This window comes from Melopsittacus undulatus, chromosome 8, assembly GCF_012275295.1.
Source record: "Melopsittacus undulatus isolate bMelUnd1 chromosome 8, bMelUnd1.mat.Z, whole genome shotgun sequence".
Taxonomy (NCBI): domain Eukaryota; kingdom Metazoa; phylum Chordata; class Aves; order Psittaciformes; family Psittaculidae; genus Melopsittacus; species Melopsittacus undulatus.
The window spans coordinates 38,746,356-38,766,471 of NC_047534.1; the positions used below are offsets into that span (position 1 = coordinate 38,746,356).

The following is a 20,116-nucleotide window of genomic DNA, read 5'->3' on the forward strand; positions in this document are numbered from 1 at the left end:
ACAAGTACGCAATGAGAAGGTCAAGAAGATGCAAATGGCGACTGTTCCATGGCTTTCTTCTGAGAATTTGTCATGATTTGTCATGAATTTGTCAGAATTTGTCATGATACACTCTGAACCTTGAATATCTTTAAGAGGTAAAGAGCTTGCGGCTGATCAATACCAGGATGTAGTTATACTGTGGCTGAAGGATCTACTGCGGCATCTGTAGTTGCCCTAATTGTAGAGTTAGCACTTGAGGTGCTTCTTTATCCCAGTTGCCTGTTATTTAGGTTGGTTTTAGCTTTCTGCTTATTTTTGAGAAGGGAATTTTCGTGTATCAAAGGGCAAGAGTGAGGATTAGGATATAGCCCTATTTCCTGAAAAATATTTATCATCTCCAGCACCGCTACAGTGACCATCTGAGCAATTCCCCAGTTCAAAATATAAGCAGGATTAAGGAGACTTTCAGAGTATCAGCCTAGTTCACAAAAGGTCTCTGAATTAAATATGCTGTTGATTAAAAGAGTTTGGAAACCAAAACTGCTAGCTCACTTCTCAGTATCACTTTTGATTCCTGCTCTAAATCTGGGGAAAAGTCTTTAAATGTTAAACACAAACAAACAAAATAACCTTTGAAAGTTGCTTCTGTAAAATTTAGAGTTCTTAAGCTTTCAATTCTTGCATTTGCAGTGCTTGTTTGACAGTGCTTATGATGATATTTTCAGAAATTGCATAGTCATTAAGCAGCATTTTGACAAAATTTATTGTTTTCTAGAAAAAACTTTGTCTACAAAGTCGGGTTTTCCAAGGGGAAGTAGAAAATTTAACTGGAAAACTTGTAGCTGTATATATTTGGGTATTTCTTCTAGAAACCAAACTCTTAATATACATTCCTTCTCAAGGATATTTCACGGGATCTCTTAGCTCTAGTTGCTTTCCCGTGTAGTTTCCTGTGGCAGATGACAGTCTGTTTCTGCTGACAGTTGAACTGGGCTTTCTTTGTTCATCTTTTAGCTAAGAACTGATAAATATCTGAAAACAATGAAGTGGCATTTAATTGACAGTTTGGGTTAGTGATTAAGTTGGGCATTTAGTATAAGCTGAATGAATTGCAAGTATCAGAGTTCTCAGCTACTGTCAGATATTTAACTGCTATACCTAATGAAACATGATTAAACAAATAAAAAATATTTGTATATTGCATATAAATATTTTGTTAAATGAAGTAGTGATGTCTGACCTTCCTGCTTTTTAGGGATAAGGAAGCATTAATGTTGAAATTGCAAAACTGATGCGTTCCCATCTGCAGCTCAGGGAACTGGTTTGATTACTGCTTGTGGTGAGTTCAGACTGAGACAGATTGCAGAGAAGGGTTCTGGGCAGGGAAAAGGAGATCCCAGTTTATGGGATTTTTTTATGGGGTTACTTCCTTAGTCTTGAAAAATAAAGGCTAAGGGAAAGGGGAGGTTGCGGGAACATGGGAAAGAGGAAACACCTGCCTCCTCATGCGCTTACGGCCTGCACACACCAGGGAAAGAGAATCATTAAACCAACAGCCAGTGTTGGCCCAGAACAAGTGGCTGGAGATCACCCTGGAAAATCTTGTATGGACAAATACAAGTCTGATTGTCGGAGATTCAGCTAGGGCTGAAGGGCTGGACTTGAAGGTCTTGTAAGTCTTGTGTTTCTTACGGTGATAAAACACAGCAGCAGTACTGGACTTGATCAGGTGCATGACTGGGAGAACATCAGTGTTCTGCCAGAAATATTGTCAACTCTGAACCTTAAAAAGGCTTGTCAGGTCCTAGAAGAAAACTGAAATCAGTTTCTTTTCAATTCCCTTCTAGGTTTTGAGCCTTTGGGGTTCATGTTTTCAGTCATCTCTGTAAGGATTAGAAGGATATTAAAAAAGCTATAATTCCTAGGGGTTTTTATGACTGCATGAGCCAAGCAGAAGAAAAATGCCTAATAATGCAGTATATAATTCTGAGAGCTATCAGTCCTGAATTGATGAGTGAAATGTTGGGAGTGAAAGAGACATCAGATGGATAAATTACTTTTTGTTAAGTGAACCTTTCCAAATGTTTTTTGTTTCAAAATGTTGTGTTTATGTTGTCCACACAGGAGGTATAATCAATCCACTGGGGTTTTTAAGGCAGTAAGTGTGTTTGAAATTGCATTCAGTTATCAGATATTCAGCAAAGTATCACTTGAGAACAATGAGAGTATAAAAAGTATTACTTGAGAACACACTAGATGAGCTAGTGTGAGAGAGCAAGGTCTTCATTAATCAGTAGATCTGTTAGAGGAATTATCGCAAGGATGTTTTGCGTTATGAAGTCAACTGCCTACACATTGTAAAAAATATTTTCTATTTTTTAATAAAATGTTTAGGAAGTTGAAGCCCCACCAAAATTCTCCAGGGAATGTGATGGCTCAGGCAAGGGAGAGAGATCTACTGAAATAAGGTATAAAAGTCAGCTTTACTGCAATCTTCAACTTGTAAAGGGCTTTGAAAAGTGAATGACTGGAGAGAAGTGTCTCCTGAGAGTAAAATGGGCTTCTGAAGGATGACTTTAGCTGTAAATGCTAAAGTAAAAGCTTCTTGTTGTGCACCTCAGCATTTTCAAGTGCAAAAAATGCATTCTGCTCACACTCCCATCTTTCTGGAGGTTATATTTATTCAGAGGAGATTAACGGCGCATTTTCAGTGTGACTGCTTTTATCAGGAGTTTATCCCTTTGCAAAATGATGTTTTTACTTCTTATGGGAATGATATGCATGAACTTCTGTGAAGACTTCAGAGTCATAGTTGTGAAATAAAAGGTGAAAAAACCTATCTCTAAGGAGATGCCAGAATTGTATTCTGGATGGCAGAGTAAGATTGTGACTTGTATAATTTTATTTGTCAGATCTTTCTGTGTTAAATACCTTTCTTATGGTATTGAGTTTTAATTAACTTTATGATCACATGGATATTTGTTAAAGCCATGTGTTCTGCAGATAGCTGCAATAGATTGGTATTTGTGATTGCTGCAGTACAGGAAGCAGTCTGGGGTGTTTTAAAGAACTGACAATTGTACTAACAGTCATTTAAAGGAGAGTAAGGAAGCTTTTTGTTGAGGAGCATGGAGAAGTGCTGCCTTGTGCTCCCATTGCCTGTGGTTGCTTATGTGGGGGAGAGGAATGAGGATTTGTCCTTTTCTTTCCATGTACTTTTCCAGATGACCCCTACTTTTTCTTATGGGAGCTAAGCTCTTATTTGGAAGTGAGTGGAGTGCTCTGTTCATCTGCCCTGCTTCACATGGTATGAATGCTGGAGGAGGTGATATGCTCATGCTGGCTGGAGGCATCTTCCTTCAGCACCCGCTGCCAAGCTTCCAGGAGGATCTCTGCTGATTCAGCTGTGTTGATGGGGCTGTAGAACCGGGGGGTTTTACAGTGTTGGGCCCCCACAGAGACCTTCATGATCTCTCTCCTTTGTCTTCTGTTTTTCCGATGTTAATGATTTAAAGGAAATTTTGCCATGTTTTGAAATTCCACTTCTTAAGGGGTGAGCTTAAGCAGCACTTCTTTTTCATCTGTGCAGACAGTGATGTAATTGATACACTTGTGCCTCAGTGAAAGGTTTTCATGTACCCGGTGATTTAGAAATGTTTGGAAAAATGCACCGGTGGATGTATCTATTTTCTCTGCTTGCTTTAGATCTTCATAATGTACCAAAAGAGATTTAATTGGATGGTTTAACAAGAATGCATAGAATTATTTTATGTAGCTTGAGTGCTTAATGGCCACAGTCTGGGTAAATTGCTGTATTCTCTGTTAACCATCTATAAATGGATATGACAGATGAAGTGAGTAAGAGTTTATGCTGTTTGTGCAGCAGACAGAAGATGTCATGCTAGTTCTGCTTTTTAATTGCCTTTTCATTCCTGTATATGTATGACAGCACATGAGCAAAGGGTAGAAAAAGAGCTGGGGCTGGGCAAGAAATCATAAGGTGAAGAACAGCTATCACAATGATTGCAGTAGAGAGATGGAAGGGAAGGAGGCAGAAAAAAAGTCCTGTCAGCAAGGACAGTTTCTAAAATTTCTCTAGGCCAAAGAAATCTCAGTTCTGCAGAATTTCATCTTGCTTCTTGGTGGGCTGTTATGTGCCTTTTGCCACTGATGACAGTGAGAATCCTTTGCTGCTTTGTGTTAGAGGTGGGCCCAACAACACAGTGTAACTTGTTCTTGATTGACTGCATGTCTGTTACAGTGCAACTGACCCTTCTTTTATTGGGCGTTTAGAGAGCTATAGCCTCCTGACCTGTTTGATCTAAAATCAGCTTAACCTAGTAAGTCTCAAAAAGTCTTATAAACTTGACAGCAGATGGCACATGCTTTTTGTTTAGCCCTGCATATACTATCTTGGTGGGTGGTAACTGCCTTAGGACAAAATCAGCATCCCACCAGTCACCATCTGGGATGGCAGATGATATGTGGGACTGTCATGAATAAGCATTCTGATGTTTGTAAATGTCCGAAGGAAGACACTGCTTGTTAGCACGGCAGTTGGTATGCAGTCAATACTGTGAGAAACTCACTTTATGCACTAATCAGCAAAAGCTGAAGTCTTGGGTCCATTGCTGTAATATGGGTGGGTGTAAGGTGATTCTTCCACAGTTTGTTCAGTTTGATGGTGAAATTGAATGGCCCTTATTTTGGCAGACCTTAAATCTTCATTGATTTTTGGCACAAAAGCACCATTCTTCTGTTTCTTGGGTACTGTGGCAGAGGTAAATTTGGAAGCCTCAGATCATACCTGATGTTGATAATGAGCACAAATGCATGCTACAAAATATGCCATTAGACAGTGTAGACTGATTTGACAGGTGAAGGGAGATTTCCATTCCAGATGCAGGAGTAGAAATGCACATGTTCTGGCCCACCTTTACACCCATTTTACCTTCTTCCAGGTGGGAAATACACAGACAGAAGTGTGAACTGTGAGAAGACCCACAGGCCACTTCCTTCAACCTCTTTGTCCCTGGCTCGATGCACTAAGCCTGTCTTCCAGACATAAATGCCTTGAGAAATACTGCTTTAGACCAGTTTTGTTTGGAGGGTTCACTTGTCATTATTATAGAAGTATGATATACAAATAGTATATGGATTTGATACAAACGAAAGGGAAGAAAACCAAATGTTACCCCACACAAATTCTCAAGTACTGCCTTTCATCTTACACTTAAAATGTAAAGGTTAGAGTTGTGTCCAAAAGTTCATCAAACCCAGATCAGATTAATGTAATAGTATGGTTGCACTGGCTGGAATGAAATGAGGAGCATTTGTCTGTCAATTTCTATAACCAAATGCACTCATTCTAGCAGGCTCATAATTCAGGGAAGAGCAATGTGGGTTATCTTCAGCATGGAAGCACATGCATATGCTATTTCTGGATCAGGGTGTGAAATAACAGCAAAGCTGCCTCATTTCTTATGAATGGAATTGTGTAATTTAAAGTGGAGCATAGGTATTCAGATTTTGAAGGCAGCAGTTGCTTAAAGCCTGAGGTGACTGGCAACTCAAGTTCAGGAAAAGTCTGTGCAAGCTTGGTGTATGGGTAGGAGGAATTAGGGAGTGGTGGTACCTTTAGCTCTGCCAGACGCCTCTCCAAGTTCAGTGTCAACACAAAATATGCTTAGCCATGGTTACCTTTAACAAGGAAAATGATAAGTGAAGGATTATGTTAAAGGCAATGCTAACTTTAAACTTGTCTTTTCCTGCAGGCAACTTCAAACTTGGTGATCCATTTTCCTGTTCTCAAGGTCTGTCACTACAAGCTGGATAATTCTCTTGTAACATGATCATAAGTCTTAAGTAGTTAATAGTACAAAACATGTCCTAAATCCCCTTACATTTGTATTATAAGGGACTCTTGTTTCAAATGTTTTTCAGATCCAAAAGGGAATCAATTGTTTACATGGACATTGACAGTCTCTTATGGATGACTGATCTGGGACCATCTTTTTAGGAGCACCGCTAGGATTAGGATTTAGGATTGATGTTCACTGCTGCTGATCATGCTTGCAGTTTTGAGCAGGATTTTCTTTTCTTTGCATTCTTAGTGCTACAAAGCAAGCTGATGCGTCTCAGTTTTGCACTGTTTCTGAATGTAGCTTGTTCTTTGTTCACGCCCAGCTATTATTCGTGCAGTCCTCAAAGTTCTTGCTCTTGTGTCCGAGAGCTCTTTTGCAGCATTACCAGGCTTTATCCTGAATTAATGATTTCCAGCACATCTTATATTCAGCTCCTAACATTGTCAGACTTAGGCTATATGAACAAGACAGCTTTTTAATATGCTTTCTGTTGTGGCTTCCTCTTATGCTCAGGTGAGCTCTCTGTTTTGGAGACAGGTAGAAAATGATTTTTGCTTCCTGAGATCAAAGTTTTATTTACCCCTCAAATGTGATTATGCTCGGGCAAGATAAAGCAGCAGCCAGGTACAAATACCCTCTGGGTATCTCCCATTATGTCAGTGGGTTTTGATCTTTATTCATGCAAAATCATGCCTAAAACTTTTTTTATAATTAAAACAGATGATTCACTAGAAATACCTTACATCCTGTATCAATTCTCTAACTAGTTAAAACCCATTTGCTTTGCAGTGGGTATTGCTAGCTTATGTTTTAACAGATGATTCTAAAACGTATAGAAATACTTTTTTCTTAAAAAAAGCTGATTTTTCTTTTTTTGGCGGTCCTTTTATTGTTGAAGGCAGGTTCAAACTATATCCTCTACATCATTTTACTTTTATAAATTTGTTGTCAGCTCTCCCAAGTTGTAAAATCTGGCTTAGATGCATCTAATTCATGTTTTGTTTTATTCAATGTACCTTTTTTTTTTTTCTGTGGAGGGATACAAGAGGAGTCCTTTGATTTAAAAGAATACTTGGATGCAATATTTGAAAGATGCAAGTAAAAAACCTGATCTAGCAACTTTGCAGAAGTCTGGAGATTTAGGAAATAGTCTTAGAAAATTATCTTAGAGACAATATAATTCAATTTATTTACTAATTTAGTAATTGATAAGACAGTTCCCTAGTCTCAAGGGAGCAGATTGTGAAAATGGGCAAAATTTGGAATACAGTTAGGAAAACTTGCTTTGTTCATTACTACTTGTAATAATAAAGCTTAATTAATTAATTAATTAATTAAATTAGGTACCTAATTGAATAAAGCTTTTGAAAATTTTGATCTCATTTGTGAGGGGTTGCAATTAAAATGACTTGTACTTTTTACATGGTCAACCTTTTTTTTTAATTACTGGTTGTCTTTGCTGGCCGCTTGTCATTTTGACACGACATGTTTTAGTCCTGGCTTTGTCCAACAAAGAACTCGCTTAAGTCTGTCTATATTTTTCATGCGTTTTCCTCCTTCCTAGGTGTTGCTTTAGAAATACAGAATGCCTGGTGTTTAGGTCTTGGAAGAAAGCTAGAGTTCCTGGGTGAAATAAGGTGTAAATATAACCCAATACTGACAATCAGTGATGTCTGGGATATTATGGGCCCTTTTTTGTTTGAGGACACTAAACCACAGAAACTGGACTATGTGGTACCTAACTGAATAAAACATCAGGGGCGGCAGTGTGGTTATTGGACATGTTGTATGGATTTGTTTGACAGACTTGATGGAGAAAGCTGAGGGTGCCGAGTATCAATTTTCTTGCTAGGTCTGTTCTCTGATAAATTTAGGCGTAGGGTAGGAGAGGACAAAAGCTTAAGATGACATATAGAGCCATGTGATGGACACTTTGGGTATCTAGATTTTCTTCTTCTTACAATGAGGTAAGAAAGAGTACTTAAAGTAGAGTGTAAATTAACTGAAGGTAAGTAGTGGCTTCAGGACAGGTTCCCAGATAGAAGACCCCAATTTGTCCAATGAGTTATGGAGCAAAATCATGTTACAATAATGCTGGAAAACTATCTGTTCTTCTTGAAGCATAATCCAAAGTAGCTCTCTGGTCTCCAAACCTGATTAATGTTCTTGGCAGCAGTCAGATATGTTCTGCCAGGTGAGGTTATATCGTTTTGCCTAATAAATTGATGTGTACATCTACTCTTGTTAATGTTAAAAATGTCAGAAGTCTGTAAGTATTGGGGCTAAAGAGGAAAGGATCAACCTTATAATTAGAGCTAGCTACAGACAGAGGCATATACAACTGCAGTCTATGATAATCTAAATTGAGAGTGATATTATTTACTGCAGTTTAACTGAGCTCACAAAATAGTACAGTAGGCCTAATTTTAGGTTTCTTTAGCATGGACATTTTCAAGGCTGGTAGAACAAAGCAAAACACTAGCTACTTGAATGTTTTGAGTTTTCTGAATTACCTTGTACTGAACAGCTAATGTTTGTGGTGTGAAACAGCCATCTGTTTTTGTAGTTTAAAGCGAATCTCGTTCAAATGTTAAATACTCTAAAATGTGTTAGTGAAGAGGCTGTCATATTACACCATTCAGAACTTCTCAAGCAAACTGACTTCCTCTTCTCTGCATTGATAAACCAGTATCAAAATACAGGCAAAAAATTACTTAACTCATTTTGGTCAGTGTGCCATGATTATTCTTTATCTGTCACAAGGAATAAAAATGTATTTATTTTTCAGAACCATCCAGTTTCTACTGTAACTTTTAATTAAAACATTCTATGTGCTTTGTGAGCAGAAATGAAAGAAATAACAAAGAGTTGATCAGATGTGTATGGATGGGTAATAAAGAGTTCAACAGGTGGAAACATTGCAGGATACGATGCCTTCTTGAGGAATTTCAGAATAAGGTGAAGATGAAACATGGCAGTTCTCTGTTTGGATTTGTACTTGAAAGAAGGAGGAATACATCTTCTGAAAGAGAACTGGTCCCTTAAGCGTATGGGGGATTTTTCAAGACTGGCTTCAAGATAGTCTCTAGTGCTTTTTTAACACTGTAGGATACTGTGCACAAGGCACTATGCATATGCTGTTCACCACAGTATCCCAATAGTACTTGTTGCCCAGATGGTGCAAACCATATGCCTCTTGATAGTTTATCTATGTTTAGGAAATACTATTTAAAAATATAAGAAAGGTCATAAGACTTCTCAAAAGCAGCTCTAGTGAGTTTCTTTTAAATGATGCTCCAGACATATTCAAGATAGTTTTCTCCCCACCCCCCCTTTTTTTTTTCTTCTTCATTCTTGTGTGTGAATGTTTTATGGCAGAGATGTGGAACTATGGAATAATACTTGCCGCAGTGCAAGACCACAGCTCTGAATGCATGCATGCAGACTTCACTGGTCCATCTGCATACATAGTTTTTCTCCATAGGAGGTCCTTAAGAAGTGTACAGCACAAGGCTTAGTCTTTGGTCTGTCTTTCTCTTCTCCCTCCTACCCCCTCCGCACCCCTGTCTGAATGAACCTTTTTTTGAAATCTTAACTATATAGAAAACCAGTTAAAATTGATATTTGTTCCTGTGTCTTCCATAATTCATTTGACAATTTCCAAAGGCTAAAGGAGAACATTCTCTTTGCCCATATGTCAGTTGTTAAAGGACATTTTCTGTTTTGCTTACCTGGCACACATCCACAGAGGGACAGCAGTGTAATTGCATTTCCAGCATAGTGGTTCTTTGAAGTATCAACTAATTAGGAATGGGCATTGCAAAAGTTTAGACCAGCACTTAGGAAAAGAATGCTTCATGTAACCATCACTAATTCGTTAGGATAACAAAAGCTTATTTCCTTTGAGTAAAGATTCGCACATTCTCACCTACAGCAGTGTAATATATAGAATACTTCTTTGTAGCTCCTCTGAAAGCACAACTCTCTTTAAACATAAATTAGCTAAACTGAAAGGCTAATTGCCTTGAGCTTCAAGTACAAAGGATGTCCATGCTTAGGTTTTTTTTGTTTTTTTTTTTTTTGCCAGCTGCAAGAGGCTGCGAAGATGTGGTTTCAGAAATCCTGACAGCGTATCTCGTGACACCTAAGAATTTTAATGTGGTGTCATAAATCACTGATTTATTCTTCCTATAGTATTGCTTGCAGAATCTATGCTGATAGATCAGTTCTGTGTACTTGGGAGGAAATGTGAGGGGGGGACAACATTTTTAGTCAAGTAACGGCCTATGTCAAACACCTGAAAATACCTGTTATACTTGCATTGCTTCCTCTTGTTTGTCAAAGTAAAGATGAGTATATCTCGTTTGAATCAGAACTTCCTTTTGCAAGAGAAAGCAGCAGACTTTGAAGTACCTGTGCGAGATGAATATGGCTTACAATCCCTTTACAGACTCAGGGTTTTTTTCTGGATCCTTTAGCTGGATGTTTTCTAACATACTCAGATGCTTCTCTTCCCATTTTTTTTGTCTCATTTTCATGTTCTCGCTTTTCAGTTTTTAATTGGTTCTAGTCCTCTAAGTCATTGAGTAAATACAACTACAGTGATATAGCAGTACCTTTGTAATGTGTGTGTCACTCCAGTGTGATTCACGGAATCATGTTCTTTTTGTATGGGATGTTTTAATTAGTGGATATTGTTACGTATCAGCTGCTGCTGAGACTCAGCTTATACTGTGCTGTATCCAGGTTACACAAATGTGGGAGCTTACAGGATTGAGACACTGTATTTTCCCTACATAATTTCCATCCTTTCTCCCTTTGAAATAACTCATATTCTTGGTTTTATTCTTGTCTAATTCTGAATAGTTCACAGTCCTGTCTACTATGACTATGACTCTAAATATTTTTTTGATTATGCAGAATATAATGATCATGTAACTTCTCTTTATTCTCAGTTCACTGACTGCAGTCTCAAGTAGCTGCTTCTGTTACATGATAATGCTATTGAGCTATGTGTAAACCTGAGGAATGAAATGGCCCCATTTCATATCTGACTCCTGGTGAGTGAGAATAAGTACCATCCAGAACTCTTCAAAATCTGTCTGCAGTGAAAAGCACTTTTTAAAGGATAAAGAAAGACACTTGCCAGATTCTTGCTTGCATAAATTGGAGTGATTAGGAAATTTATAGAATAGGAAGATTGCTGAAGTTTTTTGGTTAGTGAGCTTTCTTGTTTGCTTTTTTTTGTTTTAATTAGAATTTAATGTGTACGTACAAGTGTCTTTCACAAAAGTAGAAGGCTTTACAAGGAAAGGTTACCTCTTACAAAATAAATTGCATTCAGGGTGAGATTCTTAACACTTCCTCAATGAAGAACTGTACTTGTTCTATATATCCTAGAGCCAGGACATTTCAGCATAGACTTTTAAAAGTGTGTTTTTCCAACCCTAACTTCAAAGAAGACAAGAAGTAGACACAGTTTTAAAGACAAATAGGACCTTTCATGTAATAACCTTTCTATTTTTTGAGCAGATACATACACCACAACTGATGATAAAAGCTGTATTGCTGTGTGAAAGATGTGCATACCGTAAAATCTCAGTGGGTGTTTGCCACCAACATTTTTTTCTTAAACACTTAAGAAGGGACTGGACAAGACTGTTGGAACAGATGATTTTCTACACCAAATGTTCAGCTGTCTCAGATCCTGGAAAGTTGAGGGCTGGGATTTCTGTGTAAGCACAGGTAGACTTCTGAGAGCTAGTGGGGTTTGGTCTCTGGCTGCGTGTACATGTCCTCTCCAGGTTGGACTGGTTAGAGTATGCTGCTGGAAACCCTCCTAAAGCCGAAGTTTAGTGTGTTCAATGTAGGTATTTTTTCAGATGTGCTTTGCATCTGCTGCTCCCATCAGTTGTTGGGAGGTCACTGCTGCTTATAATCAGGTCACCTTTTAATTTAGATGCGGAGCTTTAGGCAATGAGGGTTATTTTGAAATTTTGGCTTGTGTTTTTTTCTCTTGTAAATTAGTAAGATTGATTTGAAGACTCCTTTGTCCTGTGTTATGCAAAGGAAGAAGATACTTTGTGGTCAGAGTGGGTTTAGAACTATTTTGTTTTTAAAAACAAAAGTGAAACTTGGATAGTGGTTTCTTTTTCTTTGTTTGAAGGTTGTTAATTCTCTTTCTAGACTGGCAGCTGGGATGCCTTAGGGTGTAGGTGCAGAGTTTGAGTCCTTGCTGTGATCGGTTGTTCTTTCCAGGTGTGTCCATACTGAAAATATTTTTGGCCGTGTCAGGAGTATACTTTTGAGGCAAGTGTTCTGATTTTCCCCACTTGGTTCATGTTTCAGCAGTCTCAGAGTTTACCAGCTGAAAGGTTTCATTCCCTTGGATGAAAGTAAACCAAAGTGTGCAGTCCAGGAGTGTATGTAAGTCCTGGTGCAATGATAATGGGATAATGCAGTACCAGGCTGGTGGGTTTCCAAAATAACCCTCATTTGAAAGGTTCTGGTGCTGTTACAGGTACTCGGCAGGAGCTGTTGGCTCCATCAGGATGCCTTCTGGTCCATGCAGCTTTCTAATGTAGCTGTTTGCCACATTTAAGTTACCCAAACCAACTGAGTTAGACTAAATTCTTGTAGACTATTGAAATAATTATTGAATTATATTTAGAATTATTTGCTTTCTGCAGTCAAATTTATGAAATTTCTGATGAGCCAGGATTTTTACACTGTTATCTATTTTATTATTAAAAAAGTATAGCATCTAAACCAATGTAATATAAAAAGAAATGCTTTTGTTTTGAAACATTTACTTTAGGGAGGAAAAGCTACAACAGTGCTGTTGAAATACAAATACAAAGAAAACAAAAGGATAGGGGACATTATTTATGGTTTAAAAAATGCACTGAAAAGCAACAAATACTGAAGCTCTAAGCAGATTAAATTTTCAGATGAAAATGTCATCTAAGCTCAGCTGAGTCAAGGATCTTGGTTGCTTGCCTGGAAATATGATACTTAGGCTTAAATGATTTAGTGTGACAGTGTCTAGCCTAGGTTTTCAGGATCCAGTAGTATTTTGTTTTTAAAAGCAAATAGGTTCTTGTAGCTTACAATTATTTTTAATAATGATTTTTTTGTTTAATATTTCATGTGATGTATATATTAATGTATTGTTTATAGCTTTTAGTTGATGACAGGGCTTGGTTATATGAAACATACATGAATAAGTCTTTGTACTGTTTATCATACTTGATTGGTGAATCATGCTGGAGGAGGAATCTGTGTAAAACTAAGGTTTTAAGCATGGGCTAGAGTTAGGAATGTGATGAAATACACCATCTCATAGTATAAATAACACTCACATACTTGTGCCAAAGAACCAAGCAGACTTTTTCCTGCTATTATACTTGACTGAATAGCAAGAGGAGTATTCAAGTATTGCTTGTGTATACTACACAGTTTTGGGAAGGATTGATATCACTGCTTTAGTGTTTCATATTCTGTGTGTGTGGAGGTTTGGTGTTTCATTCCTCATGTTTAACAGGGTGGTAGGTGTGCAGAAAAATCCATGCTGGTCTGCTTCCCAGGCTGAAAACAGAACCTTGCATTTAAAACCTCTTTGCTGGGTCAAGAAACTGACGCAGGAAATTACAGACGAGTCAGTCTCACCTCCGTGCCTGGCAAAATCTTGGAGAAGATTCAACTGGAAGGCATGCTAAGGCACATGAAAAACAACAAGGTGCTTGGTGACAGCCAGCATGGCTTCACTAAGGGGAAATCCTGCCTGATCAATTTGGTGGCCTTCTGTGATGGGGCTGCAGAACGGATGGACGGGGTAGAGCTGTTGATGTTATCTACCTGGACTGGTGCAATGCGTTCGACACTGTCCCACACAACATCCTTGTCTCTAAACCAGAGAGACATTGGTTTGACAGGTGGACCACTTGGTGGATAAAGAACTGGCTGGATGGCCACACACAAAGAGCTGTGGTCAATGTCTGGCTGGAGACCAGTAACGAGTGGTGTCCCTCAGGGATCGGTGTTGGGACTGATCTTGTTTAACATCTTTGTTGTTGACATGGACCGTGGGATTGAGTGTGCCCTCAGCAGGTTTGCCAATGACACCAAGCTGTGTGGTTTGGTTGATATGCTGGAGGGAAGGAATGCCATCCAGAGGGACCTTGACACACTTGTGAGGTGGGCTGATGCCAACCTCATGAAGTTTAACCATGCCAAGTGCAAGGTCCTACACCTGGGTCGGAGCAATCCCAGGCACAGCTACAGGTTGGGCAGAGGAGAGATTTAGAGCAGCCCTGCGGAGAAGGACTTGGGGGTGTTGGTCAATGAGAAAATGAACATGAGCTGGCTTCAGTGTGTGCTTACAGTCCAGAAAGCCAACTGTGTCCTGGGCCGCATCAGGAGCGTGACCAGCAGGTTGAAGGAGGTGATCCTGCCCCTCTACTCTCCTCTTGTGAGACCTCACTTGGAGTATTGTGTGCAATTCTGGTGTCCTCAACATAAAAAGGACATGGAACTGTTAGAACAAGTCCAGAGGAGGGCCACGAGGATGATCAGGGGACTGGAGCACCTCCTGTATGAAGACAGGCTGAGAAAGTTGGGGCTGTTCAGCCTGGAGAAGAGAAGGCAGCGTGGAGACCTCATGGCAGCCTTCCAGTGTCTGAAGGGGGGCAATACGGATGCTGATGAGGGACTGTTCATTAGGGACTGTAGTGATAGGATCAAGGGGTAATGGGTTAAAACTTAAACAGGGGAGGTTTAGATTGGATATAAGGAAGAAATTCTTTACTGTGAGGGTGGTGAGGCACTGGAATGGGTTGCCCAAGGAGGTTGTGAATGTTCCATCCCTGGCAGTGTTCAAGGCCAGGTTGGATGAAACCTTGGGTGATATGGTTTAGTGTGAGTTGTCCCTGCCCATGGCAGGGGGGTTGGAACTAGATGATCTTAAGGTCCTTTCCAACCCTAACTATTCTATGATTCTATAAACAGCAAGTTGTTTAGCCAAGAAATCTGAAGTGTTTTCTATGTGAATTCCCCAAAACCTTTCCCCCCATTACAAGGAGACCCTTTCCCTTACCTTTCTTCTTTTATTGATTTAGAAGCATACCTTAAATGAAATACATGCCTGCACACCTCCACCCATATATACAGACAGTGCTTTGTGGAACTTGGTTCATTTATCATGATGAGGTTTTGATTCTGTAGGCACAAGTGTGTACTTCAGGCTCTTGGATTGTTTTTCAGGAGCTGTCACTTAGTGTGATTTGTGTAGCTCCCATGAGACTAACATCTAGCTGGCATTTTCCCTCTATAGTAGTTTAATTGTTGAGATGTTGACAGATTACAACAGACAATGTCTTAATACTTGTATGGAGGCTGAAGATTTGCGTGTATGTAAAAGTGGAAAGTATTCATAAGTATCACTTGAACAGTGCAGTTTTCCAGTGTTTCAGTAGCATCTTTTGTTGGCGTCTTTTTTGTGGAGTAATTTGGGGCAGTGGGTACAACTATGGGCATTGGAAAGTAAAAGGCTTTGGAATCAGTGTTCAGCAGTGCAAAGGAAATGTTTCTGAAAATAATCTTAAAATCTGCTAGAGATGCAATAATAAAGCTGCTTTAAAATAGCCTACAGAAAAAAAATTACTTGTTGTGAGCTGTTGTGTGCAGACTGTAATATATTGCCAACTTATTACTTCTGAGCTCTGTGGTGTGTCACAAATGCGTGTATTTATCTACTAAGTGATGCCTCCACAATTTGGAACCTTATTTGTTGGAACTGGTCTTTGGTTCATGTTGTGTAACATTTTAGAAAAAAAAGAAAATGCCAACTTAATAGTAAGCATTATTAATTGACTTCTAGTAACAATTCTGGCTGTTTGCTTTGTAGGTATGAAACGTCCATTAAGTCCTGACCACGTCTTTGAAGATGGGATTATGAATCAACCAGCTATTCTACGGGGCTTTGAAGAAAAAGGACTGAGGAATGACAGGCAGGACTATCAATTAAGCAAAGAAAAAAAGAAGATACTGTTTTCCTTCTGTGAAGTGTGCAATATACAGCTGAACTCTGCAGCACAAGCTCAAGTTCATTACAATGGGAAGTCTCACCTGAAAAGAATGAAGCAGCTAAATAATGGAAAACTCCCTACAAGTACAGCTTCGGGCACTTTGTTTGCAAGTACAAGCACAGGTACATTATTAGTATGAGATGCTGGATTTTGGTCAAGAAATCAGAGGAAGCTTTTAAGCTCTACCTTCCCCACCTAACGTAACCAGTAAACTTAATATAGAGTAATAATACTAGTAGTTATAATACTTTGCCATGTTTGGAATTACTGGTGGTTTCTCTTTCTGTGAAGTCAACTTGTATGGAGGCAATATTGTGTTAATGGTAATAATGCGTGATTAATGGCTGTGTTGAGCCTTGTGTAGCTGAGATATGGTCTATTTCAAAGTAGCTGTTGTGGCTTTAGAGAGTCATGCATTTTGTCATCTGCTTTTGTTCCCAAAACAAAATTCTAGGAGGATGCTGTGTGCACAGGAGAAACATCTTAAAAGAAATGTGGTGGTGGGAAGAGGAGTAGAGCTGGAATTCACAGGCCTGGGCCTTTCCTTGTTTCTGCTTTCAGTGATCTGGATTTTAATTACTCTTATTCAAGTAAGAAGTAATTTGAAATAATAGTTTTTACTTACTGGGCAAAACAAAAGTCGCAAATGCTTGGGTAAAACGCATTTAACCTGCATAATGTAAAGGTGCAAAGCACAAAATACGCCTTTTAATTTCAGTATTAGACTCAACTCATAGCTGTTCTGAAAAAGTTGTAGTCTTCCCTTGCTTCTCTATGCATGTAAGAAAGTGAGCACATAATATAAATGATGCAGTCTTGTACGGTTGGTAAGGGTAAGGATGTTGCAGCTCTCATTCCCTTTTTTGAGGGATACCAGTATGCCATAAGGTCTCTTGCTTTGTTGTTCATAGTTTAAGGGTTTTGCTGAAGGATTACCCTTTTTCTGTAATGTTCCAACAGCACTGAAGAAAACTGATACAGCACATTAAGGCTGCTTTTCTTACTGATAGTTGATATAAATACATTCTCTTACCTATTTTTTTTTTTTTGTTAAAGAAAATTCAGGGATTTTTGACATTCCATAGAATCAAAAAGGGCCAAAGTTGATCTTGGGAAGTATTCTTTATGTCGCAAGCACATATAACAAGTTATTCTTTCTAGTTTTGAGATGCATAAAATGCTGCAGGTTTAAGGACTTACTGTCTAGCAGAAGCAAAAGCTTCTCTCTAACACTTGTTAAGTATTTGAGATCTGAAGTAATGGATCTCAAATCTGCATGAAAAAGGTTTTATTTTTGTTTAATTAGCTACGTGAGGGGACTTGCTTTGGGGTTGTTTTTGGTTTTGTATAGAAACAGTCAAAATGCATTAAAGGGCTTAGCTTTTTCTGATTCTGATTCTGAGTGGATTTGTCTGTTTTTTAAGTCTGTGGTATTGTTTTGTTTTGTTTAGGACCATGTAATGTAAGGTTATCGTTTGGGTAAGGCCTGTCATCCAAATGATTAAATTCCTATGGAATAACACCTAAAATTATTTGTGTGCATTCTTAATATTCCTTAATATCTATGAGACATCCTAATTTATAGACCATTTAATATACTGCTTAGGAGATCCTATGAGAATAGGACTTACTGAAATGTAGTTCTCAAAGAACACTTTCCAAAAATAAGTAGAAATTAATTTTCCTATAAATTGACATTATCCAGGCTCAGTTTTAATCCATGTCCTCTGGAGTGTCATTACCTCTCATAATGGGAGTCTGACTTTCCCATTTCTTTGGCTAATGTTGTAAACAGAATTAATTGTGCAGATGGTACGAGAACATCCACAGTGAACAGACTTTATTCCACGTGCGAAGGAAGCAAATAGCCCCCCTCATACTTTATTGTTATAACTGCATACCCTGCTATCGAGCCCAGTGGTGAACAGTTCAGCACACAACAGAAACCTTTGCAGAAAGCTTCCTGAGATCTCTGGTTGGAGTTTTCCTCGGTCTTCGTAAGATGAATGTGAAATTAGTAATATTCTGATTGGGGAAAAAAGTCATGGAAAATACACGACTGTGAATATTTGTTGAAAGTACAAACCCCAGGATTACAGACTTTCCAGAATATTCTTGATCCTCTATGACAGAACTGATCCGTGCACCACCACTGCCTCCAGTGTCCTTGGCTCTTGGTGGATGTTCTTCCAAATGGGGATGAACATGACTAAGGAGTCATGAGACATATTTTCATATTAATCCTCTTCTGAGGTCTTCTTTGTGACAGGTGGCCTCAGGTAGTTATAAAGCATTCTTTGTAATTGTTGACTTTCACTGTGTATTACAAATATCACCTCAATTTGTTGCTTGTAACTTTCAGTAATAGGTTCTTATTGTACCACTATTGAAGAGTTTACTAAGATCTGGTAACTGAAATTCCATGTCTCGGCAATAATACTCCGCAATGTATAGATGAGGTTTTATATATTTAAAGTCTAGAAATTGTTTTAGAGGTAACTTTAAAGTTAGCTCTCCATGTTTTAGAATAAGGGTACAATTGTCATAGAATTTCAAAAGGCATTTAGCAAAATATTTTCTAAAAAGCATACTCTGTTTTTATAGACTTGTTTATTTTGCCTCTCCCACCCCATTACTGAAATCTGTTCTGAGATCTGTTCTGAGATCTGTTCTGAGATCTGTTCTGAGATCTATTCTGAGATCTATTCTGAGATCTATTCTGAGATCTGTTCTGAGATCTGTTCTGAGATCTGTTCTGAGATCTGTTCTGAGATCTGTTCTGAGATCTGTTCTGAGATCTGTTCTGAAATCTGTTCTGAAATCTGTTCTGAAATCTGTTCTGAAATCTATTCTGAAATCTATTCTGAAATCTAAAGAAGCTGTTTTGCTCTTGGAGTTCTACCTGCAATTTTAGTTGATTTATAGCAAGTAAAATTGCATATATAGTTTAACAGCTACTTCATATTGAGCAAATAAAGAGATGAAATTAGAAGGCTTTGGTGATCCACTCATGAACTAATTTTCTTTAGTGTTAATAATCATGAGTGAAAAAAGCAGTATTCTGTGGGAAAAGTATATTGCATGTGATGTTAGAGCCTTCACTATTGCTTATGTTAGTGTTATCAGTCATACACATTCATACTGCAGCTCAGGCTGAAGTTTCACAGTGATGCCATTCCCAGTGGGCCATCTGTATGTGTGTCACAGGCATATCTAATGTATGGCCAGGCTTCTGTCAGAAGGAAATAAATGAAGTCTCAGGAAAATAAGAAAGTGTGTATTTGCTTCCACAGGTTGAACTGGAAATTATTCCAGTTATTTCCTATAAGTAGAAAAAGAATGGGGTAGTTCATTGCAGCCTTAGGGAGATGTATTTTGTAGTGGGCCTGCTAAATATTTTTCAGCAGCATGACTAGTTGGAGCCTGAAGTGGTGACAGCTGTGGGGCAGGTCACAGCTGCTTGGAGTACCCTAAATCCTACTTGTCACCCCGGAAACAAGGGCTAACGTGTTTGCTCCTTACAGGGGAGGAACCAGTTTGAAGAGTATGGTACCTGAAGACTGCCTGCCTCCTTGCCTGCTGGCGCACAGCTATCGTGTTAGCGGTTCAGGCTAGAGTGGTGAGGGCGGTGCGGCTGCGGTGCCACACGGTGCCACCAGGTGGTGCTGCAGCCCGGGTGATGGAGCCGTCGGCCGCGGCAGGGCTCGGCGCCTGCGGCTGCCTCTCTGTTTCCCTTAAGCCTTTTGTATTAAGTGAGCTATCTGTAGGAATAACAGCGAGTGGTTCATAAATATATGTTGCGGACAGTCTTGTGGGTGGCTTCGCTGTGTTCCTTCTGGTTTTCCTCTGGAGGTGACACCGATTTTGCTCCAGAAATTCTCATTATATGTTCCCTGGGGTGGTATCATGGTGAATTGGCTCTCCTTTGCCCCCATGCTAATATGGGAACAGTTGGTGTAGTTTCAAGAGTAAATGTACTATAATTACCCATGGAAGTCCAAATTTTACAGATCCCTGGAAATGGGTAGGGTAATTTCAGTTAGTTATAGAAAATGCTCAAATTCTAGAAGCGGGCAAAGCAGAATCACTTTTTCCTGGGTTCTGGGCTGTTTAAAGAGCGTATGTGCTTTAGTGTCCAGCTGGCACTCATTAGTGCCTGTTCGAAGACCTTTCTGTAGGTTTGAC

At 39.0% G+C, this 20,116-nt stretch overlaps 1 protein-coding gene across 2 annotated transcripts in view; it reads left to right on the forward strand.

Moving 5' to 3' along the window:
- ZNF385B (zinc finger protein 385B) overlaps positions 1–20,116 on the forward strand; it is a 165,588-nt gene that overhangs the window by 15,874 nt on the left and 129,598 nt on the right. The window contains exon 2 of one of the 2 annotated variants that reach the window (XM_005152566.2): positions 15,751–16,053. In XM_005152566.2, coding sequence (XP_005152623.1) covers positions 15,753–16,053 — 301 coding nt within the window. In that variant the 5' untranslated portion in view covers positions 15,751–15,752. Of the gene's footprint in view, positions 1–15,750; positions 16,054–20,116 lie in introns of those variants that run through there. The other variant, XM_031052215.2, reaches the window with a different exon arrangement.